Source organism: Lagenorhynchus albirostris, chromosome 5 (assembly GCF_949774975.1).
Source record: "Lagenorhynchus albirostris chromosome 5, mLagAlb1.1, whole genome shotgun sequence".
Classification (NCBI taxonomy): domain Eukaryota; kingdom Metazoa; phylum Chordata; class Mammalia; order Artiodactyla; family Delphinidae; genus Lagenorhynchus; species Lagenorhynchus albirostris.
Genome location: NC_083099.1, coordinates 63,459,948 through 63,484,029, shown reverse-complemented (window position 1 = coordinate 63,484,029; position 24,082 = coordinate 63,459,948). Strand labels below are relative to the sequence as shown.

The following is a 24,082-nucleotide window of genomic DNA, read 5'->3' as shown; positions in this document are numbered from 1 at the left end:
TGCTATTAAAAGACAACTATCAACTGAAGAAATCACTATAGTCAAAAGTTCTTAGGTGGATATTCAATAATTGCCTTTCCACTAGATGTTTCTTCCCAGTATATTTTGTGAAGTTTACCTGAAGTTTTTTAATGACTGTTTCAATCTGTTCAGAAAAGTGAGTAGCAACCAGCTCTGCAGCTTTACAGGGCTTCAGGGACACAAGCTCCTGTAATGAAAGAAAAATATAAAATAATCTTCAATGTTAAAGTTAAATAGAATTTCCACAGATGTGAAGTATGATCACCTACTTCAATATTTTCATGAGCTTCTACACTGCATTTCAGGAAACCTCAATAAAGGGCCACAATTTAAAGACATATTGCAAATGAGTAAAATTAGAAAAGCATCATGTAAAAAATCAGATTTTGATATGAAAGGTAATTCAGAATTCTTAGAAAATGAAAGCACTAAAATTCTGGATTTAGGCCATGATATCTACAGGATGAATGGAAGGAACAAAAGCTTCCCGAATTCTCTGCCAGTGAATTTACCCTTGAGCTTAAAGTAATAACTTAAAGAAATGGAAAAAAAAAAGAACATAGCTGTAATTTCTCTAGCTAAGAATTCTAAAACTTTACCTCTGATGCCTGGTAGATTTTGAAACCAGAGGTGTCTTAAGAAATCAACTTCAGGTCATAAGTCTTAAATGAGACTAAGAGGTTGACCACTGTTAGTAAGACCTATTTCTGTCAAATCTAAGACTTCCAACCTGCCCTCTCCTGAACTTTCCTAGACACTACAGGCTTTCCTTTTCTTCTTGAAACTCTCTTCTTGGTTTCTGTGATCCTATTCTACCTTTTCAATTGCATGTTCCATGGCTAAAATGCCAAGACTGGCTATAGATCAACATATTATATTGTCAAATAAAAATAAGACAAGTTATTGTGATGGCAACATTTGTGATATGTATCTAATAATTTTGTGTTAGTATGTGCATATTGATAATACTTAGCTGACACAAGTTCCTGTAGTTCAAACTACTTTTATACAATACATCTCAAAACAGAGAAGGCACAACTAATCAATATCACATATGAAAAGGGGGATATTACTACTGATCTTCAGGCATTAAAAAGATAAGAAACTATTATGAATTAATTTATGTTGAAGATTTAAATATTTAGTCGAAATGGATAAATTCCTAGAAAAATATAATTTAATAAACTGATGTAAGAAATAGAAAACAAGGGCTTCCCTGGTGGTGCATTGCTTAAGAATCCACCTGCCAATGCAGGGGACATGGGTTCGAGCCCTGGTCCGGGAAGATCCCACATGCCGCAGAGCAACTAAGCCTGTGCACCACAACTACGGAGCCTGTGCTCTAGAGCCAGCGTGCCACAACTACTGAAGCCTGTGTGCCTAGAGCCTGTGTTCGGCAACAAGAGAAGCCACTGCAATGAGAAGCCCGCGCACTGCAACAAAGAGCAGCCCCTGCTCACCGCAACTAGAGAAAGCCTGTGTGCAGCAACAAGGACCCAATGCAGCCAAAAAGAAATAAATAAAAGAAATAAATTAAAAAAAAAAGAAATAGAAAACATGCATTGATTTTTAACCACTAAAGAAACTGAATGAATAGTCAAAAATCTTCCCATATGAAACACTACAGGCCCAAATAGCTTCACTAGTAAGTGCCCAGCAATCATTTAAGGAAGAAATAATTCCACTACCAATTAATCTCTTACAGAGAATAGAAAAAAGGAAGCTACTTCAGCTCACTGTATAAGGCTAGCAAAATTTTGATACCTAAACTCAGTAGAACAACATAAGAAAGGAAAGGGGGAAGGGTAAACGGTGACAAAGCGATAAAGAGGCATGGACATATATACACTACCAAACGTAAGGTAAATAGCTAGTGGGAAGCAGCCGCATAGCACAGGGAGATCAGCTCAGTGCTTTGTGACCGCCTGGAGGGGTGGGATAGGGAGGGTGGGAGGGAGGGAGACGCAAGCGGGAAGAGATATGGGAATATATGTATGTATATAACTGATTCATTTTGTTGTGAAGCTGAAGCTAACATACCATTGTAAAGCAATTATACTCCAATAAAGATGTTTAAAAAAAAAAAAAAAGGAAAGGAAAATTATAGATCAGTCTTAATTGTGAACACTAATAAATAAAAAAAAATCCAACAATATACAAAAAAGAAAATATATCAGATTCAAGTTGCATTTACCCATAGAATTCAAGGCTGATTTAATATCAATAAAATTTATGACAAAAATAGAATAAGGGAGAAAAGATGATAAAATTCATTCATGAGAAAACTGTCAGCATAGTAGAAACAGAAGACTTCCATAAAAATCTTTACAGTAAACATTGTACATGTTAGAAATAAAATTTTTAAAATATCATTAATAGGCTTCCCAGGTGGCACTGTGGTTGGGAGTCTGCCTGCCAATGCAGGGGACATGGGTTTGAGCCCTGGTCTGAGAAGATCCCACATGCCACGGAGCAGCTAAGCCTGTGTGCCACAACTACTGAGCCTGCACTCTAGAGCCTGCGAGCCACAACTACTGAGCCCGCGTGCTACAACTATTGAAGCCTGCACACCTAGAGACCATGCTCCGCAACAAGAGAAGCCACCACAACGAGAAGCCCACACACCGCAATGAGAGAGTAGCCCCCGCTCGCTGCAACTAGAGAAAACCCGCGTGCAGCAACGAAGACCCAAAGCAGTCATAAATAAATAAATAAAATAAATTTAAATAAATAAACAAAAATAAAAATATCATTAACAATAGCACTGTTATGCTAAAATATATGAAGTTGTGACAGTAAATCTAACAGTAGATGAAAAGTCTCTACAGAAGAAATTATAAAACTTTATAGAAAGTTATTCAATAAACGGTTACACCAAATGGTCATAAGGTGGAAGACTCACAATGTAAAGATGTCAATTAAATTAAAAATGATTGAAAGATTCAATGTAATCCTTGTCAGAATCATAAGGTTAGAAATTTCTTTTGGTGGAACTTGACAAGCTGATTCTAAAATGAATTTGGAAGTAAACAGCCAATCCTCTCTGAAAAAACATTAAGACTTATTATAAAACCACAATATTTCAAGTAGTGTGGTACATGTAGAGACAAAGACCAATCAAACAGAAGAGAGCCCAGAAAGAGACAAAACACAGAGATCCTTGGTATACTTATGATAAGGTAGCACTGCTGAGCTTTTAAAACAATTGTTGCTAGCACATAGATCAATGGAACAGGACAGGAAGCCCAGAAATAAACCCACGCACTTATGGTCAATTAAACTACAACCAAGGAGGGAAGAATATACAATGGAGAAAAGACAGTCTCTTCAGTAACTGGTGCTGGGAAAACTGGACAGCTACATGTAAACGAATGAACACAGACAATTCTCTAATACCATATACAAAATAAACTCAAAATGGATTAAAGACCTAAATGTAAGACCAGATACTATAAAACTCCTATAGGAAAACATAGACAGAACACTCTTTGACATAAATCATAGCAATATTTTTTTGGAGCTATCTCCTAGAGTAATGGAAACAAAAGCAAAAATAAACAAATGGGACCTAATCAAACTTACAGACTTTTGAACAGCAAAGGAAACCATAAACAAAATGAAAAGACAACTTACAGAATGGGAGAAAATATCTGCAAATGATGTGACCAAAAAGGGACTGATTTCCAAACAGCTCATACAGCTCAATATAAAAAAAAATTGAAAAATGGGCAGGAGACCTAAATAGACATTTCTCCACAGAAGACATAAAGATGGCCAGCAGGCATAAGAAAAGATGTTCAACATGGCTAATTATTAGAAAAATGCAAATCAAAACCACAGTGAGGTATCACCTCACAGATCAGAATGGCCATCACCAAAAAGTCTACAAATAGTAAATGCTGGAGAGGGTGTGGAAAAAAAGGAACCTCCTACACTGTTGGTGGGAATGTAAATTGGTGCGGCCATTATGGAAAACAGTACGGAGTTTCCTCAAAAAACTGAAATTAGAACTACCATATGATCCAGCAATCCCACACCTAAGCATATACCCAGAAAAAATGAAAACTCTAATTCAAAAAGATACATGCACCCCAATGTTCATAGCAGCACTATTTACAATAGTCAAGACATGGAAGCAACCTAAACGTCCACAGACAGATGAATGGATAAAGAAGATGTGGTATATATATACAGTGGAATATTACTCAGCCATAAAAAAGAATGAAATAATGCCATTTGCAGCAACATGGATGGACCTAGAGATTATAATACTAAGTGAAGTAAGTCAGACAGAGAAAGACAAATATCATATATCACTTGTATGTGGTATCTGAAAAAAAATACAAAGGAATTTATTTACAAAACAGAAATAGATTCACATACATACATAGGAAACAAACATACATACATAGAGAACAAACTTATGGAAGGGGGGAGGGATTTTGGATAAACAGATATATACTACTATATATAAGATAAATAACAAGGACCGACTATATAGCATAGGGAACTATATTCAAATATAGTTTATATATTCAAATATATTAAAATATCTTGTAATAACCTATAATGGAAAAGAATCTGAAAAAGAAAAATATATATATATGTATAACTGAATCACTTTGCTGTACACCTAAAACATTGTAAATCAACTATACTTCAATTTTTAAAAAGGAGGAAAAAAGGAAAAAAAACTTGCTGGAGAACTGGGCATCCATATTTTAAAAAATTAATTGGGGGGCTTCCCTGGTGGCGCAGTGGTTGAGAGTCTGCCTGCCGATGCAGTGGGCGTGGGTTCATGCCCCGGTCAGGGAAGATCCCGCGTGCCGCGGGGCGGCTGGACCTGTGAGCCATGGCCGCTGAGCCTGCGCGTCCGGAGCCTGTGCTCCACAACGGGAGAGGCCACAACAGTGAGAGGCCCACGTACCGCAAAAAAAAAAAAAAAAAATTAATTGGATTCCCGCCTCAAATCATATACAAAAGTGGATTCAGGTGGATCTAAGATTTATAGATGAAACAAAAAACAAGAAAGCTTTTAGACAATAATATAGGACTTCTTCAGTACCGAAGGAAAATATTGATTATTCTGACTACTTAAAAAAAAAAAAACACTTTTCTTAAAAAGAACCATAGAAAAAAAGCCACAGAGTAGAAGATATTTGCAACATGTATCACTGAAAAAAAGACTAACATCCAGGATACATAAAGAACTCCTACATCAATGAGTACAAGATACATTCTAACAGAAAAATAGGCAAAAGACTTGAACAGGGACATCACAGAAAGGAAATTTAAACAGCCAATAAATATGAATCTATCAATCCCATTAGTAATTAAGGATATGTAAATTTAAAACATAATGAAATATCATTATTCATCCACTAGACAGACAAAATTTTAAACTCTAGCAAGAATATAGAGTCAATGGAAAATCTCACACAATGCTGGCATCTGCTTAAGTTTAATATATTTATCCCAGTTAATTGGCAACTACAGACCCTAGAACAGAGATTATCAAATGTTAACATGTATCAAAATCACCAGGAGGGCTTGTTAAAATGTACTGCTGGGCCCTGCCCCCAGAGTTTCTGATTCAGTAGGTCTGAGGTGAAGACTTAAACTGCATTTCTATCGAGTTCTCAGCTGATGCTGTAATGCTGTACCAGGGATCAAACTGAGAACCACTGTTCTAGAGAAATGCATGTGGTAGTGTGTTCAGGATGCATATGTAAGCATGATCCTGGATGGACTACTTTTAATAGTCAAAAACTAGAAACAGCTGAAATGTCCATTAACAGTATAATGGATAGACTGTGATATGCTTGTAAAATTTAACACTATACAGTAATAAAAATGAACTAGCTACAAACAATAAAATGTATAAATTTCTCAAAATATTAAGAAAAAGAAAATACAGAGTATAACTCCATTTATATAAAGTTCAGAAACAGGCAAAACAAAAATACATATTTTTAGGGGTGCAGGCAGGTGCAATAACAATATATAAAAGTGCAATAAATTATCAGAAGAATGAGGATAATGAATATATTAGTAAGGCAGTGAATTGTGATAAGAAAAGGATACATGGGAATAGTCTGGGATACTGGAAATAACTCTATTTCTGGGATGTTGGCTTTTTAATTTTTTTATTAAACTGTACTTTTATGCACTTTTTTGTTTCTTTTTTATATTTCAAAATCAAAAATATTTTTTAAAATCTCATGAAACATGTGTTGTCCATATTGGAAAAAACATCTTCACCAGAGATTCTTTACCTGAAATCTACAGACCCAATCTAAGAATGTCTTTTAGGGAGTCTGTGGATCCCTGAAATAGCAAACGAAATTATGCGTCTGAGCACATGCACAATACTATGAGGCACAGGTCCAAATCTTTCACTAGATTCTCAAAAGAGGTCTATAACCCCCAAAGTGTTAGGAACCACTAATCTATACACTATGTAGACTGTCTGAAAACGTTATTATGAGGACTTTCCCCCTACGTATTTAATGTTGATTTTATTTACATTACCAAAGCCACACAAGTCCTTCAAAAGAGTCTATAGATTTCTAACGTGGCCTTAAGAAGTATTAAAAAGTTCAAGGTGAAAAAATGCGCAGATGTGGGAAAAATAGCAGAAATAATTGCTGTGCAGAAACAATACTTCTTACTTCTCCAGTATGAGTTTTCTGCTGAATAATTTGTTTGTTCATTGATTAATTCATCATGTTTCACATTATGTGGAGAGACACAGCTTCATTTCTGGATGTCTGGAGTCCATGTGCTCAAACCACTGCATAATGCAGATGAAGTGAAATGAACAATGAGGCATAATGTAACTATGGAGACTTAAAGGGGATGATGAAAGGAAAAAGAATACAAAATGATTAGAGGAAAAAAAGATATAATTCAAAGTAGAAGAAGGTTTTCTTGGGTTCTTTCACCAAGATATATTGATCTTATTGTTAGCAGGAATACGATAAGACTAAATTAATAACATATATATGTTCTCAATCCTTTAGATGAAAGTGTGGAAATTACTTCAGCCCACTGACTGTACCACCTTTCACACCAGATGTTTTACATAAGATGCTGTTCACATTTCTCATCTTTCTAAACGTTACAATTATCAGGAACTAAAAGTATTCACACTACATGCAGTGCTTTCTCAAAGTTTCAGAGCTCTTATTTTTCATATGTAAAAGAATTTTAAAACATGTTGCATAATCGTATCTTTCACTACATCTCTAAACCCATCACCAGAAGTTACCTGATCCTTGCTACAAGGAGGAGGAGAGAAACTCTGTAGATATAAATGTTATTTCCAAAACTCAAATTACCTCAACATCCTTCATTACTACTTTTTTTCAATAATTAGTGACCCATAATACAGAACAGATTAAAACAAATCTGTAGCTCTGTTGGCTTCTGAGGAATACTGTATTTGTGAACCTAAAGAAACTAAAAGTGAGGAGTGATTTTTGGGCCTCTTTTTAGAATGCATTCTGATCACATGCTCATCACACACGTATTCGTCTCTCCACTTAGGCATCTATAAGCAAGTTTTTAAAAAAGAACTTTTAGTTTCAAAGTCAACTCTTGCATTCTTGTAGAACAGCATGCATAAACAAAATCAGAATCATCATCCTCTTACATAAAGAAGGGAAATACATCAGAGAGAACAACTCATTGCAGTAATGTTTCTAAAATTCCATCAGGTGACTAGGGGGAATGGCTCCGTCATGCAGTAGAGAAAAAGATCAGTAGTACTTTCAGAATTTCTAAGAACACTGTAAAAACCCACTAAAATTCCAGTTTGTCAACTAGCTGGTTGAACATGAGTTATTTTCAGAAGTCATGATATAATAAATTGTATATGACATGGGTTTTACGAATACAAATGTGAGGTAGAATTATCTGAAAAAGATGTTAATCCTCAAGCAAATCAATTTAATAATATAATACCTCCAACTGCTTAGTTAGAAAAATTTAATTTGGGAGATATCCATACAAATGGGAAAGTTTTAAAAATTCTGTTGAATCAGTACCTCAATATGATCCATTGCCTTCTGCCATACAGACTGCTTCTCCTCTGCGCTGTGTCCAGGAATGGATAAGATATTGTGAATGTAGTTAAAGACTTCTTCCTGAAAAGCACAAGACAATATAATTCATTCATTCATTCACTCAAGCAATATTTAGTCACTATCTACTAACTGTACCAGTCTTGGTAAATATCTGTTATTTGGAGATGGAAAACCATTTGGAGATAGTTAACTGATGGACGACTGACTTAAAAGAGAAAGAGTAATTGTTTAAAGTTTAGGGTAGATTCTTAGAAGTTGCAAATCTGTTCCAATTAATGTTAGTCTCAATTTCATTAACCTAACAGTCAATATCATTCTTTTGCTTTGGTGGTCTCTGTCCATATTCCCAATTTCATCTCAAATCACTTTTGCCCTTGCCCGTTATGCTCAACTTACAATGATCTAAGCTTCATTTATACGATCTCTATTCAGTTCCTTGAACATGTCAAAAAATTTTCCCACCTCGAGATCTTTGCATATACTGTTCCTGATCCTGCAACATTTTTCTATCGGCTCTTGGCTTGACTGGCTTCTTCTCAAATCCCAAAACTCAGTTTATAAGTCATTTTATCTGAGATTCCTTCCCTGGCTGCTCTGTATAAGTCAGTTTCCCCATTATCCTCTCACGGTGCACCCAGTTTCTCTAGAGCTCATCACAATTTGTAACTAAATATTTGGTTTTCTTACTGTCCATCTCCATCACTAAACTATAAGTTATAAAATTACAGGAACTATATATCTGTTTTAATTATCAATATATACTTGGCTAATAGCAGGCACTCAATTAAGCCCTATTGAACAATGAACAAAACTTTAAGTCAGCAAACATATGTCCAAATATTTCTACTGAATAGTTACACCTACTGAATAGTTATTTCTTCTTGATAAGGGGAGGAGGGGGACTGAGTAAGAAAAAAGGGTATAGGTGTCTCTTAACTCACCTCTCTTAGTGGGTCACGTAAGTAGCAATCAATAATTTTGTCATACTGGTGTTCTCGTTCATACATAAATTCACAAATTTGATAGCTAGAACATAAAAGGAAAAACTTCAGTGTACCAGTCAGGTGGTTATTAGCTTATTGTTTCAAGACATTTGCTCAGGCATAGAGGTTAGTATTAAGGAAAATGAATATAGTAGATGTGATTTCTATTGTTAAATGAAGTTATAGTACCTGCCGTTCCTCTAATATATGTTTAAGATGCTGCTGAATACTACGTTTATAAGAAATTTCAAAGCTGAGTACAAAATAAATGTTAAAGCAACAATGCGTCACATAAAAAATAGTTAATATATTACATATCAATATAATCAATTATATGAAATTTCCCTATTCAGAATTAAATATGTCAAATGAAATATTCAACAAACTAAATAGTAGTGCTAACATATTGCACCTTATTTGCTATGTTAAATTCTGCATTGTTTATAATATAACTGTCAAAAATCTATGAAATACCATGGAAATTTTAAGTAAAAAAAAACTACAATAATAAATCATAAGGCTGCTATTTCATTTTCACACTAAAATATACAAGCACTTCAAATTTACTTGCTATTAATTTTTGCAAATCTAACTAATTTCTAGACTTGAAAGGCAAAAACTTTTGCACCCAGGTTTTTTTTGTTGTTACATGCATAACTTTTCTTAAAAAAATGGCAATGCATAAATAAACTGGGCTTCAAGTTAGAGAAATGTAATTTAATAGTTCTATGGGAACTAATACATGGCTTCAAAGCAACTTACAATTCTGCCTTTTCTGCCATACGGATGAGCCGACTCTCTTCAAATTGAACTATGCCTCCAGCCTGCAGCAATTCTAAAAGGACCTGAACATTTAAAATAAATGAGTAAAAACACTTTGGAATCTACTTTTATTTATTAGCTCTTTAAGGGTCCATGCAGCCACAGAAACCATACCTTTTTTGCTTTTGTCTTATTATGTGCTGATGTTTCAGTTTGGCTTTCATGTATACAAGGGATTAGACTGCCATTATAATGTTGATCATATTGTATTTAAGTCTTACAAAAAGGTAAACAGCTCTATTTTCAAACATGTAGGAATGCCAAAGTGTTTGCAAACAAAGCCTTATTAGATATTAGAATATCTAATTGACCCTCCACTAAGCTAAAAACGTCCATATGTATTCTTTCAATAAGTGAATTTTTGTCCTTTTATGACTTATGGCTCTTTAAAATCTGTTGTCCACAGGTAGTATCCATGTTCACGTGTTAATTTTTCTAACTAAACTTGGGGTTTCTCACAGTATAGCATTATTCACAAGAGCTAAAAGGTGGAAACAACCCTAATGTCAATCAATGGATAAATGGATGAACAAAATATGGTATATACATATAATGGAATACTATTCATCCTTAAAAAGGAATGAAATTCTGACACATGCCACATATTGATAAACCTTAAAAACATCATGCTAAGTGAAATAAGTCATAAAAGGACACATAATGTATAATTCCACTTATATGAGGCACCTAAAGTAGTCAAATTCACAGAGACAGAAGGTTTAATAGTTGCCAGGGTGCTGGGGAGGGGTAACAAGGACTTACTGTTTAATGGGTACAGAGTTTCAGTTTGGGACTATAAAGTTCTGAAGACAGATGGTGGTGATGGTTGCACAACAGTGAGATTATATTTAATGAGAACTGTACACTTAAAATGCTTAAAATGACAAATCTTATTGTGCACATATATTTGACCACAATAAAAAACAAAGAAAAATACTGGGGTTCATATAATTAATCTTTACCACACTAAGTAGCTGAATAAAAAAAGGTGACCAGGATGTTGAGATATCAATATTTTAAAATAAATCTCAAATACAATAGAATCATTACATAGTCATTAGAGCAATATGAGAAAGCTCTCTCCCATATTTAAGTTCAAGATCCAGAGTAACACTTTCTCAGAACTCCAGGAAGCCATTTAACAAAGCATTTTTCTAACACAGGAAATTGATTACTTTCAAGTCAAATTTTTTTAAAAGGCAGAAAAGAAATAAAACCTATCCTATCTTTACACTTCAGAACTCTAATTTAATCCATTTTGAGTATTATAATGTACTGCTATATAGAGCAATGATAGCGTGAACCCACCTGCTAGAAGCCTCAGTTTGGAATAACATAATCAAATGCCACTGCTAGAGCCAGTCTGAACCAACTTACTGAGCTGAAACTGACTTAACTTTTCAGGAATTTTGTAAGCCGGTGGTTAAATACAGGCATTGTTGAAAATCAAATTATATAAACCTACAATTAAATAAATTAAATTAAAAGTGAAGGTAATCAATACCCACACTCACCACTTCCTAATTATTTTACTACATTTTACTGTGTACGCTCTCAAGGTTAGTTACTGTAGCCGTATCTGTATGGTGGAAATATTACATTAGTGTGTGGTATGGTGCATCTCTCCCCAATTCCATGTGCCGGGTGACATCATGCTAGTAGACTGAAGTCAGCCATGGTGGGAATACTTACACCATGGAAACTGGCAAATGCTGTAAATCAGGGCTTGTTACATGCTCAAAGGGTTATAAAACAAAGAAGAATGTGTGACAGAGACTATACGTGACCCATAAAGCCTAAAATATTTACTCTCTGGTCCTTTACAGAAAAAGCGTGCCAATTTCTGGTTAAGAAAGTGATGGAGATAATGTTAAAAAGATAGTCAAACTTAAAAGTGTGCATGTCAGAGACATTACACTATAAATAGCACAAAAAAATTAAGGAATTATTTTCCAGTATTCAAAAACTGTTATCCGATTCAGCAAAGAAGTCACAACACTGATGAATGAAGTTCTGACATGCTTTCACTGTTGCACTTTCATCTTATTCACTTTAATAAATGAAAACATCAACCAACGTTCATATCAGTGTGAATCAGTTGTTAAACTTTTATCAGCATACCACTGGAAAATATTCAAATATATTGCATAAACAAATTTTGATATATGACAAGCAGTACAAGAGAAAGAGTGCTGGATTAGAAGGGAAGGAATTGAGTTCTAATCTCATTTATGACCTTGAGCAATTTACTTCATCAGTTTTCTTTCTATTTTCTAAAATGAGTTGGGGAAAAAACCCCAGATAATCCCAAAGGGGATTCCCAATAATAGATTACTACATTATGATTACTTTTAAAGGTCTGGCTTTTACATTTAGTTTGGTTTTTATTTTTGTTTTATTTAGTAATTTACATAAGAAGTTTTTATCATTTTATATAGCAACACCATGCATAACATGTTTCACTTTTCCTGCCAATAGAGAAATAGGGGCAAAATGAGGGATCCACACTGCTATTTGTATTCAGTACAATTTAAGAGACAATCAAAATTTTAGCAGCTGTTCTCTTCCCTAAGACAGTCTGCAGCAGTCACGGGGCCACAGCTGTGCAGAGAAAGGGTTCGCTGTGTGATCCTATATTCTTTATCTGAGTCTCAACCTCTGGCCTGGCATACATTACCATAAAAAATCAGCATAGCTCTCAAAGCACTTAATTTTTGTAGCTTACTAAGCTGACAAAGTCTTGCTATCAATTTTAAATAGACTGCCTCTCTTAGTGCTCACAATTACAATGGGTAAGCTTTTAAGAAATCCTATCTAGAAAGGACCCTCAAGAAAGTGGCTAAGTAGAAAGAAGTGGTAATCTATTTCTTTCTCACAGTGATTAGTGGAGAGACAGATGGGTTCTAGTCTCCAGAAATGTTGAGCACTAGTGTAGTGGCACTCCCAAAAGCTGAGTGTTCCAACACTCAGGATCCTGAAGCCTTTCTGGTTCACGGCCATAGCAACTAGAAGTGGTTACCAGCTTAATGACACTGGTGGAAAGCAGCATACAACAGGTGCCAACTGTTGCTCATGAAGGAGAAGGATAAAGTTTATATTCTCTTTGATGTCATGTTGAATGCAAGACAGGTCCAGTCTGCCTAGGAATTTAGTTTGATTGAGGCTCAAACTAACAACCATCCACATTCTTTTCTGGTTGCCACTGTCTAGCTTAGTATTACGGTTTGGCACAAGTCATTTTCCCCTTATGTCTAGTGAGGTCTAGTACAGAAAGGTTCTTTCTGGCTTACTCTGTCTTCTTTCTCATTCTTTAGCAAGATGAGTTCCAGTAGTTCATACCTGCTGTCTTTCTGAGTGTCGGGAGTCATCGTCAGGACTACAGAGGAATTCAAGGACCTGGTCAAAGAAAAGGTATTTTGTTAATTGGACACCAGCATGCATGCCACACCCCTGTCATAATGAAAACGATTACTACCCTTTCTATATCACCAATTCATTCACACTCGGCTCAACGAACACCACAGGTATATGGTATCTTCCCAACTGATTGGCATAGTAGATGACACAGCAGGCTTCAGGTATGCTAACAATTTAATATATACCTTATACACATTTCTTTGCTGTTTAGAAACATGACTGGAAGCCAGCATCATCTACATACCTTAACTTTAAGATCCTCAACACCATGGACCACACAAAACATGGACTTTGGAGTCAGGCCACTTGAATTTGAATCCTAACCTTATTAACACTTAACAACGATATTTATTGCTAATAATAACACTTACTAAGTACAACCTTGGATGAGTGACTTAACCTCACCAGGTTTTAGTTTCCTCATCTGAAAAATGGGAGTAATAACTATACCAACTTCAGAGCTACTGGGAGTATGGAGTTAACACATACATATAAAACTTTGGAACAGAGCATGGCACTATGAAGTGCTCAATAAACGCTGGTCATTATTAGCAACTTTCTCCAGATAAAAAGTATTTTCTTTGCCACCTGTGGCTTTGTGGAGATATTTAACCGGGATTAGGAAATACCTTCACAGTTAAAGTCATTTGTCAGTAAATTCAGATTTTCTAAAAGTAATCTCTCCTCTAGATACTCAACAGCATAGTCTTACTACCAGTGAGATGGGTGATTATTAAACTGGAAAATTCTTAAGCCAAGAATTCTAGGCAATTTAGAACAACAGAATAATTGGGAGAACAGAATCTATATAAACCAATCTCCACAAACCATACTCCCATGATACCAAGTTACTAGGCAGTCATACAACCCAAACACAACATTAAAAAAAACCCAAAAAACTAATTTAGATCCAAACTGAAAGGTGAAAAAGCTTCTACCTGGTAAGACACTTACCCAATAGGCTATTATATTAAGAAACCATGTAATCCAATGAATTTCTCTATGAACTGTAAATAAAAACAATTCTAGTTCTTATGGTTAAAGACGCTCACCTGATCAAAAAGGGTTCTGTTTACAAACAAGGTATTGTCAGGCTTTGCAAGCTGCCGGGCAAGGAAGGTAAAGAGACACCCTACTTGTGAGGGAGTAAAATCTGAATTCTCCACCATAACCTGATAAGCAAAAGAGACCATTTATTCAATATGCCATCTGGTTTGACACAGAAAAATAAATAATTAGAAGCTGGGGGAAGCCTCAGTACTAAAGACTCGAAGCTTCTTTTATTTGCTATGTAACAATTGAGTTCAATACCATTTAGAGAAGGAGCACGACTACTTGCACACCCTGAAAGCATTTTAGTAATTTTTGGCATAATTTTAGGCACAAGTTGGATAAGAACCGAATTGTTAGAGAGGTGGATTTCAAAGAAATATTAATCATGTTTCCCTCTTGAATTCTTAAAAGAGAATCTGAAGTTAATTTAAATTAAAGTAACCTTATTAAAAATTTGTCCACCAACACAGGAAGAAGGGAGTTGCTCTGGGGTTGAAAAGTAAGATAACTTGAGAGTGAAGGTATCCCAGAAAAGAACTCAGCCAGCCCACGAAAACATGAAGTGAATGGCTTCTGCCTTGTCTATAAGCAGTTTCTTGAACAGATGGTTTCATATAACAGGCTCTTTGCAACCACACAGAGTTATCAAGTCATAATCAGTCCTCTGATTTAAGTGACCTCTCATCTCCTGAGTACCTACTACTATGAGTAAGATGCTATGGTAGAAGCCTTCAAGGGGATTATGAACCAGAAAGCAAGGTGAGACAGGTAAACAAATCTTAACTAAAAAGCATAATGTGATCAATCAGCACTATTATAAAGGAACAAATGACTATGGAAGCACGGTGGGAGAAATTTAGTTCAACTGGTTAGAGAAGAAATTTGGGAAAAAAAAGAGAAAACTAGCTTTTAAACTAAGCTTTAAACCCCATGTGGAAAACATGACAGGGGGAAATGTCAGGAGAAAGAGCAGTCCAGGCAGAGAGAAGAGTAGGGGCAAAAGCATGAACACAGGAAAATACAAGTTTGTCTGGAGAAACTGTGTGTTTCATTAGAATGCAGCAGCATGCATGAGGAGGGAGAAATTAGATCGAAAGGAAAGATTAGGCCTCCAATGTCATTCTAAGGAATGTAGAATTTATTCCACCAAAAACTGAGGAGTTTCTAAAGGGGCAATGAGGAGAGCAGTGTTTAGGATTAAATAACAGAAGCAAGAGATAAAAGGTAGAGAGACCAAGATGCATGTGATTTCAGGGGTCCAAGGGAGAGACAGAGGGGTTCAGAACAATGCAGTGATAATGAACAGGGAAGGAGAAACAGATGCAAAAGACACTGCAGAGAGAGGGGAGACAGGGCAAGTATTCACATGTGTGGAAACATGTGGCTAAAGGAGGAATGAAAAATGGCAGGTCTTGAGCCTGACAGGCAGGGAGGAGAATGATGCCATTAACAAAGAGGGAGAATGCAGAAGTATGGGAAGGAAGACCAGGTATTGTTTTGGACTAGATGAATTTATGGAGGCAACTCTAAAACAAATTAGGGAATAGTACCCCATCTCACCTAGAGAAAAGTCCTAAATTCCCCCCTTTCATTTTCCGTTCAAAGATAAGATTTCTCCTATAAAACATTCCCTTGGGGCCGAGCTTTTAGCCTACCTTTTCTTACTTTGCTAAGCACTATGTCCCTTCCTTTTTTTTACCATGCCTGCTTTTAATCCAGCAGTCACAGCTTGCTCAAGTGCATAATTAATCATTACTAGAGTATGAGGATATTTCAAGTTGTAATCTGTGTGTGTATCTAAATTCCATTTATAATATTCAAAGAGCTTTCTACAGCTTTAAAATACCCAGTCATCACTCCCTTTCAGTGTGCAGGTCCTTTCCAAGACTCAACTTTCAGGGCCCAACTAGTGCCCTTCTCTGCTTTTAGCTCTTCCTTTCGCTCTGAAGTGTAATTTTAACTATCTGATCCTAGAAACACCTTCAAAGGAAAGAGTTCTAACTCACAGCCCATTCCCTTGCTACCTCAGCAAGTTATCATCCTAGAAATTTTAGCTTCTTTTCATTTCCTCTCTGACCGATTTCAGAGACCATGCTTACAAAATTTTCTGAGCAATCTTATAAAAAGTCACAAATTAACAGCTTTCCCCCTCTATATCTGCTGCCATTCAGCACCCATGATAATGCCTGAGGTTTGATGCTCCCTCACCTGTTCTCTGGTCCTTGCCTATGCTCCCTCAGAAAAACACTTTAACAAATGAGTACAACTCTATCATCAGAAATGAGAAAATAATCTCAAAAGTTCATTCTTCATTGACCCTAGGTAAATACTATCAAAACAATATACAAGATGCAGCCACTATGGAAAACAGTATGGAGGTTCCTTAAAAAAACTAAAAATAGAGCTACCATATGAGCCAGCAATCCCACTCCTGGACATGTATCTGAAAAGATGAAAACTCTAATTCGAAAAGATACATGCACCCCAATGTTCCCAGCAGCACTATTTACAATAGCCAAGACATGGAAGCAACCTAAGTGTCCACCAACAGACAAATGGCTTTAGAAGATGTGGTTTATATACATAACAGAATATTACTCGGCCATAAAAAAGAATGAAATAATGACATTTGCAGCAAACATTGATGGAACTAGAGAATATTATACTTTAGTGAAGTAATTCAGAAAGACAAATATTATGATATCACTTATATGTGGAATCTAAAAAATAATACAAATGAATCTATATATAAAACAGAAAGAGATGCACAGATACAGAAAACAAACTTACGATTACCTATGGGAAAAGGGGGTGGGAGGGGTCAATCAGGAGTATGAGAGCAATGGATACAAACTACTATACATAAAACAGATAAGCAATAAGAATTTACTGTATAGCACAGAGAACTATATTCAGTATCTTGTAATAACCTATAATGGAAAATAACCTAAAAAAAAATATATATATATATATAAAAAAAACTGAATCACTTTGCTGTACACCTGAAACTAACACAATATTGTAAATCAACTCTACTTCAATTAAAATATATATATATACAAGAGCACAATTCACCAACAGTAAGAGTTTAAGTACTTCATGGAGCTTTATTTCCTTCATTTGGATCATTCTTCCAACTTAGTACAGTTTTATTTTTATTATTTTTAATTTATTTATTTTTATCTTTGGCCGCATTGGGTCTTCGTTGCTGCGTGTGGGCTTTCTCTAGTAGCGGCGAGTGGGGGCTACTCTTTGTTGCCGTGTGCCAGCTTCTCATCGCAGCGCCTTCTCTTGTTGCGAAGCACGGGCTCTAGGTGTGCGGGCTTCAGTAGTTGTGGCTCATGAGCTCAGTAGTTGTGGCTCGTGAGCACAGGCTCAGTAGTTGTGGCACACGGGCTTAGCTGCTCCATGGCATGTGGAATCTTCCCAGACCATGGCTTGAATCCGTGTCCCCTGCATTGGCAGGTGGATTCTTAACCACTGCACCACCAGATAAGTCCCTTAGTACAGTTTTAAATTCGAATTCTAATTCAATCAACTTGCAAACATTTCTTGAACATCTACCAGGTTGCAGGCATTGTGCTGGACATGTTTCTGTTTCTGGGCATGTTAAAACAATGACCAAAAAAAAAAAAATCCTTACAGTTGCTACCTACGGGAAATTCATTCCAGGTAGGAAAATATACATGTAAACGATTACTACAGTATGCCAAGTGTAGCATGAAGTGTTACATGAACACAGAGAAGGGGCAAATAATCAAACTGGAAGTGTGAGAGAGGGTTCTAAAAGTTTCTCATGGATGATATTTGAGTTATGTCTTGGAAAATGGCTAGGAATTTGCCAGGCAGGGAAAGGGAAAGAAAAGGCATGGTGGGATAAAAGAAAACTCACACAAAGAACATAAGCTGTAAAGGTGACACAGAAAGTTCACTGAATTCCAACTTTAAAACTGTTGAGAAGGTAGTCCCCTGGTGGCCTAGTGGTTAGGATTCTGGGCTTTCACTGCCATGGCCCAGGTTCAATCCGTGGTTGGGGAACTGAGATCTTGCAAGCTGTGCAGTGTGGCCAAAACAAACAAAAACACAAAACTGTTGAGGAGTTCATAATACAGAATGGCGGGGGTGGGAGCAGTGAGGAGGGTCAGAGAGGGGAGCAGTTATAGAGAAGTAGTCAGGGACCAGAAAATATAGAAGCATCTTGGATGTCGTGTTAAACAGTTTAGATGGGTATGGCAGAAACTAGTATTTGTGCTCCAACATCTGTTCCTTCCTTCTAATTTAGAAACAGAACTCCTCATTTTTAGCTAAACACATGGCCACCCACAAAATAGAGTACATTTCTCAGTCTCTCTTAGCATCTAAGGGGCCATATATCTAAGCTGTGATCAACATGATATAAGCAGAATTGCAGTACACAACTTCTAAAAATTTTTCTGAAAGAAAGAACACTTTCTTCTTCATCTCTTTCTGCATTCAGGCTGGCTAGAATGCAGAGGTGATGGCTGGAGCTTCAGCAGCCGTTTTGGGCCGAAAGACACAAACCACATACTAAGAATAACAGCAGTAAGACAGAAGGAATGTACATCACTGATAAGTTTGTGAAGCTACTCTACTAGATCAGGTTGCCTACCCTCCAGATCTATAGGAGACAACTAGATTTCCATAACAAGCTATTATTGTTTTGAACTTTCTCTCACAGCAGAACTTAATTTCAACTGAGCCAAGGGGGAGCCACAGAAGAATATTAGGTAGAGGAGAGGTAAGATCATGAATTAAAGAAGGACAAGAGGGGCTTCCCTGGTGGCACAGTGGTTGAGAGTCCGCCTGCCAATGCAGGGGACATGGGTTCGTGCCCCGGTCCAGGAAGATCCCACATGCCGCGGAGCGGCTAGGCCTGTGAGCCATGCATGGCCACTGAGCCTGTGCGTCCAGAGCCTGTGCTCCGCAATGGGAGAGGCCACAACAGCGAGAGGCCCACGTACTGCAAAAAAAAAAAAAAAAAAAAAAAAAAAAAGAACGACAAGAATGAGACCATTTGGGAAGGTATTTTGGAAATCTAGGTGAAAATTCTCCATACTAGCCACCTGGATCAAACTGGCATTATTTGGGAGCTTAGCAATTCTATTCTCTTATTCATCACTGCCTATCTTACAAGGTCAATAAATAGCTCAAATGAGATCATGTATATAAATGAGTTTTGAAAATTATGAAGAGCTATTATAAATGTAATTAATGCATTAATGTTATGCACAACTAGAGAATATTTTAATTTTAGTCTCTTGTCCAAAATAATCTAAAAGTTACTAAGAGGATGAAATCTCCATTTTATAGCCAAATGAACAGGACAAAAATTCTAAGCTTTCAACTACAAGAAGAAACTGGTGTGGCTGAAGCTGTGCAGATGGACAGAGAAGGAATCATTCACTAGCAACAGTATGAACCTCAAAATAGCTTTCAACTGAATCTAGTTAGATTTAGATTGGGATGATCATCTCTGTGCGCCTCAAATCATTCTTAAGTGTCACCATCATCTCAGTTCCATGGCAAAACTATGTATGGCACTACCTTAGCAACACAGTGGTGTTGGTATGAGACAGAAGGAGACTCTTCACATTAGTTATTTCTCAAAGCATTCTGAAGTTAGTGTCCATTTCTGAATGTAATCACACTAATATAGGAATTATCACAATATGCATTTCTCAAGAGTAGCACTCTGTAGCTGAGATACATTATATTTTTTGAATGAATGCTTTGTCTTCAAAAGCTGAATAAAGTACTAAGACAGCATAATAAAATTTTTAAATGATTGCAACATATTACTTTATTAAACAAGATTATTTTAGAACTTGCTATCAAATAATTCAGTTTTCTTAATATAAACATCAATACAGAGACATATATTCTTTGAATACTTACTTTCAACAAAATATCCACAATACGTTGTTGATATTCTACAGCTTGCTTGTCATTTTTAAAATCTTCAAAAGTCTGAAAGGGAAAAAGAAATTTATAAAAGTAAGTATTATTTGGAAATTTTAGAAGGAAACAAGATATTAAATTCTTAATAGTCAGGTAAATTCCAAATAAGGTAACCACTCCTCATCCGGTTTTTCCTGATATACCTTTAATAAGTTATTTTTAGTGAGTTAAATAGAAAGCTACAGTATTCAATATTGCATAGTATTCTGAATAAATAAAAAGTATAAACATATAGTGATTACTATATAACCAGAAAGTGACTCAGGAAAGGAAGGCAAAGTTTACAGGCAACGAAAAAGAAAGAACACTAATGGCAAGAGGCAATTTGTGAGCAAGGGTTTGAAAAGGATGAAATACATGCTACATGCTCAGCCATCATTCCGTCCATGCTATTTGGAAATAATAACTGAAATACAGTTTGCTAACTGTCATGAAAAATAATTTTCATGATTTCCATGACAACTTGGAAAAAATGATGCTCTGTCACAATGTTAAAAACCTCAAGGATACACACAAAGAACAGGCATTCTATTTTCAAAACACTGCCAAGTACAGCATTTTTCATTTTATGCCCCTGCTCAAGTACAGCCAAATATATTCTGAATAGAACATGCACCCACGTATATGACAGCACCAGATTCTGAAAATACCTAGAAGCTACAGGATGCATATATGAAGAAATTGAAATTATATTCATTATAAAAAAATTTAAATGAAAATATTTACTGAATAATAAGCATGATGAAAGACTTGAAGATCTGCCTATGGTTTTCACTTAGCACATTTGGCCCTTAGTAATGTTTAAATCCACACAGCAATAATTTACTGCTTACGATCCTGAAGCAAAAAAATAGACTACATATTGTCCCAATAGATTAACAAAGAATTTCAGAGCCACAAACTTTCAAGACTACATCATAGTTACATTCAAACCAGAATACTTGCTGTTCTTTAAATGGGCCCTGAGCTTCCCCAGCTTCTCCAAAGTACCTCGGCTCGTGCTGTTCTCTTACTAGCATGTCCTTCCTTCCCTTTTCTTGTCTGACACACAGTAAGCACTTTAAACAACAACTACTGATTTGTCCAGTTAATTACAGAGGAAAATAAAATCTTTAAAAAAAATTTCTTCTTCAACTAGAATGCTTTGCTGCCAGTTAGTTAAGAAAAGCTTAAATGAGTTACCTAGGGGACTCGTAGGAACTCTTAATATGGAAAGTTCAAACAGAGGGTATTTTGATGCTTACGTGGGTTAAATATGACCTGGCCTGAAGACAGAAAGATGGTCTAGAAAGTCTCTCAGTTCTAACGTTTATGAGAACAACAAACACGCACACACTCACACAAATGCACACACCCCCTTCCCAGGGCGTGCGGCCAAAATGAGATGTCACTCTGCCATCACAAGGACAAGGTACTATCTGCTAATACAACTGCTATTCAACTAAACACAAAACCACGGAGAATTAACATATGTATTAAACAACTACAGCACTGACAGCAAGTAAAAAAGAATTTCTGTATCCACTTTCCTTTTGGCAGCATGTATTCACTGCTTTGAAACACATATTGCAAGTTTACTTCTGTAAACATAATTAAGTGGTGATATACTTTCTTATGAATGTTGTGATACACATAATGACATATTTTGATTGTAGTTAACAGCTGCCACCAAAATGGCACATTTATGTTAAAACATTATCATTCCACAAAGATGCTTCTAATTATACAATGCTTGTTAGAGGAATAACATGCAAAGATGTCCTAATGGAGAATGACACGGTTTGTGAAGTGCAAAGGTAGACCTAAAATTCAAGTCCAAAGTCACCTGTGAATTTGGTCATAAAAACTTCTTTCTGCGGCTGCTTCCCACTAGCTATCTACCTTACATTTGGAAGCAGCCGCATAGCACAGGGAGATCAGCTCGGTGCTTAGTGACCGCCTGGAGGGGTGGGATACGGAGGGTGGGAGGGAGGGAGAGGTAAGAGGGAAAAGATATGGGAACATATGTATATGTATAACTGATTCACTTTGTTATAAAGCAAAAACTAACACACCATTGTAAAGCAATTATACTCCAATAAAGATGTAAAAAACAAACCAAAAAACTTCTTTCTGTACCCCTTAAAAACTATTATAGGGTTTCTGTAAGATAATGATAGTTGGCTAAAGCCTGATCCAGGGGTCAAGAAACATTCTCTGTAAAGGGCCAGAGAGAAAATATTTTAGGCTTTGTGGGCTACATGTGGTTTGTACAACATAGTCTTCTTCTCTTTTTATAACCCTTAAAAAAAAAAATTACTCTTAGCTCACACAAGCCAGAGGCGAAATGGAGCTGGATTTGGTCTACAGACTGTGGTTTGTGAACCCCTGACCTAACAGCTTCACACATCTCCCAATAAGATCCGCGTATGTAGAAAAGAACAAAAAGAATCACCCAACCCAGGCTAATGGGAAAACCAGAAGGACAACAAATGTTACATACTTCAACTTATATAAAAGCGGGAAAGTAAACATCCCAAATTAGCAAAGTTGGCTCCAAAGCCCATAAAACCAAAAAGAGGTCAGGACAGAACTGGGTAGAGGAAAGGAGGGTGTGACGAGGTTTCAGTAGGAACAGAATACCTATAATATCAAATGGAATTCACCTCCAAAAGAAAAGGGAAATCCACCCTGGGTGAGGAAATAATGAGGTCACGTCTGCAACCCGGTGGATCAGCACACTGACTAATAGGAAGAACAAAGGAAGAGGTCTGGCAAGTATAGATCGGAGGCCTTGGTAAGATACAGCTTTTAACATAGAAAAGGGAATGGAGAGATATTCCTCGGAGGCTTGTGGTAAAGAAGAAAGTGGCTCAAGATAAAGGTCCTACTAAAACAAGAGACTGTCAAAGATTGAGAAGATAGGCTATCCCCAAAACACACTATTTATTTAAAAAATTGCACTTGGTTGTAGCAAATAAAGAAGATACTTGAATGCGGAAAATAGTATGTAATTTTCTCCCACCATCCAACAAGGTCACCTATTACTCCTAGTCCAGAAAAATCCAACATAAAAAAATGACAAGGCTCCCCTGGTGGCGCAGTGGTTGAGAGTCCGCTTGCCGATGCAGGGGACACGGGTTCGTGCCCCGGTCCGGGAAGATCCCACGTGCCGCGGAGCGGCTGGGCCCGTGAGCCATGGCCCCTGAGCCTGCGCGTCCGGAGCCTATGCTCCGCAATGGGAGAGGCCACAACAGTAAGAGGCCTGCGTACCACAAAAGAAAAAAAAAAAAAATGACAATAAAAACAGCAAATGAAGGCACTCAATAATAAAACATTTAAAATAAAAACTAGTCACAAGATAGAAGTAAACTATAACAATATCCCAACATATAGGAAATATATTTAAACATACAATTGCAGATTTGAAAGAACATCACAAACCATAAATTTAAGAATTCATAAAAGAAATGAACAAAGAGCAGGAAGATAGGAAATAGCAGCTAACTGAACTCAGACAAAAACTGAAAAAAAAAGTCATCTCAGAAATGAAGACAGAATTACAAGCCACCAAAGGGAGAACAGATATGACCAAGAGCACTGTAAAGAGAAATAGAGAATGTAAATGAAAAGAACCAAGAAAATGAAATTAAATAAAGAAGGAAATAAAAGAGAACAAAAAAAGGTGATAAATATAGAAGATAAAGAAGATATACAAATAACTGGAGTTTTTGAAGATGA

At 36.3% G+C, this 24,082-nt stretch overlaps 1 protein-coding gene across 1 annotated transcript in view; it reads right to left on the bottom strand.

Annotated features, from left to right (window-relative positions):
- Positions 1 to 24,082, bottom strand: part of VPS8 (VPS8 subunit of CORVET complex) — a 300,882-nt gene that overhangs the window by 134,901 nt on the left and 141,899 nt on the right. Inside the window, exons 28-34 of the mRNA XM_060150214.1 lie at positions 20,300 to 20,371; positions 14,383 to 14,502; positions 13,253 to 13,309; positions 9,854 to 9,936; positions 9,050 to 9,134; positions 8,070 to 8,168; positions 119 to 208 (exon numbers count right to left, since the gene is read on the bottom strand). Coding sequence (XP_060006197.1) covers positions 119 to 208; positions 8,070 to 8,168; positions 9,050 to 9,134; positions 9,854 to 9,936; positions 13,253 to 13,309; positions 14,383 to 14,502; positions 20,300 to 20,371 — 606 coding nt within the window. The remainder of the gene's footprint in view (positions 1 to 118; positions 209 to 8,069; positions 8,169 to 9,049; positions 9,135 to 9,853; positions 9,937 to 13,252; positions 13,310 to 14,382; positions 14,503 to 20,299; positions 20,372 to 24,082) is intronic.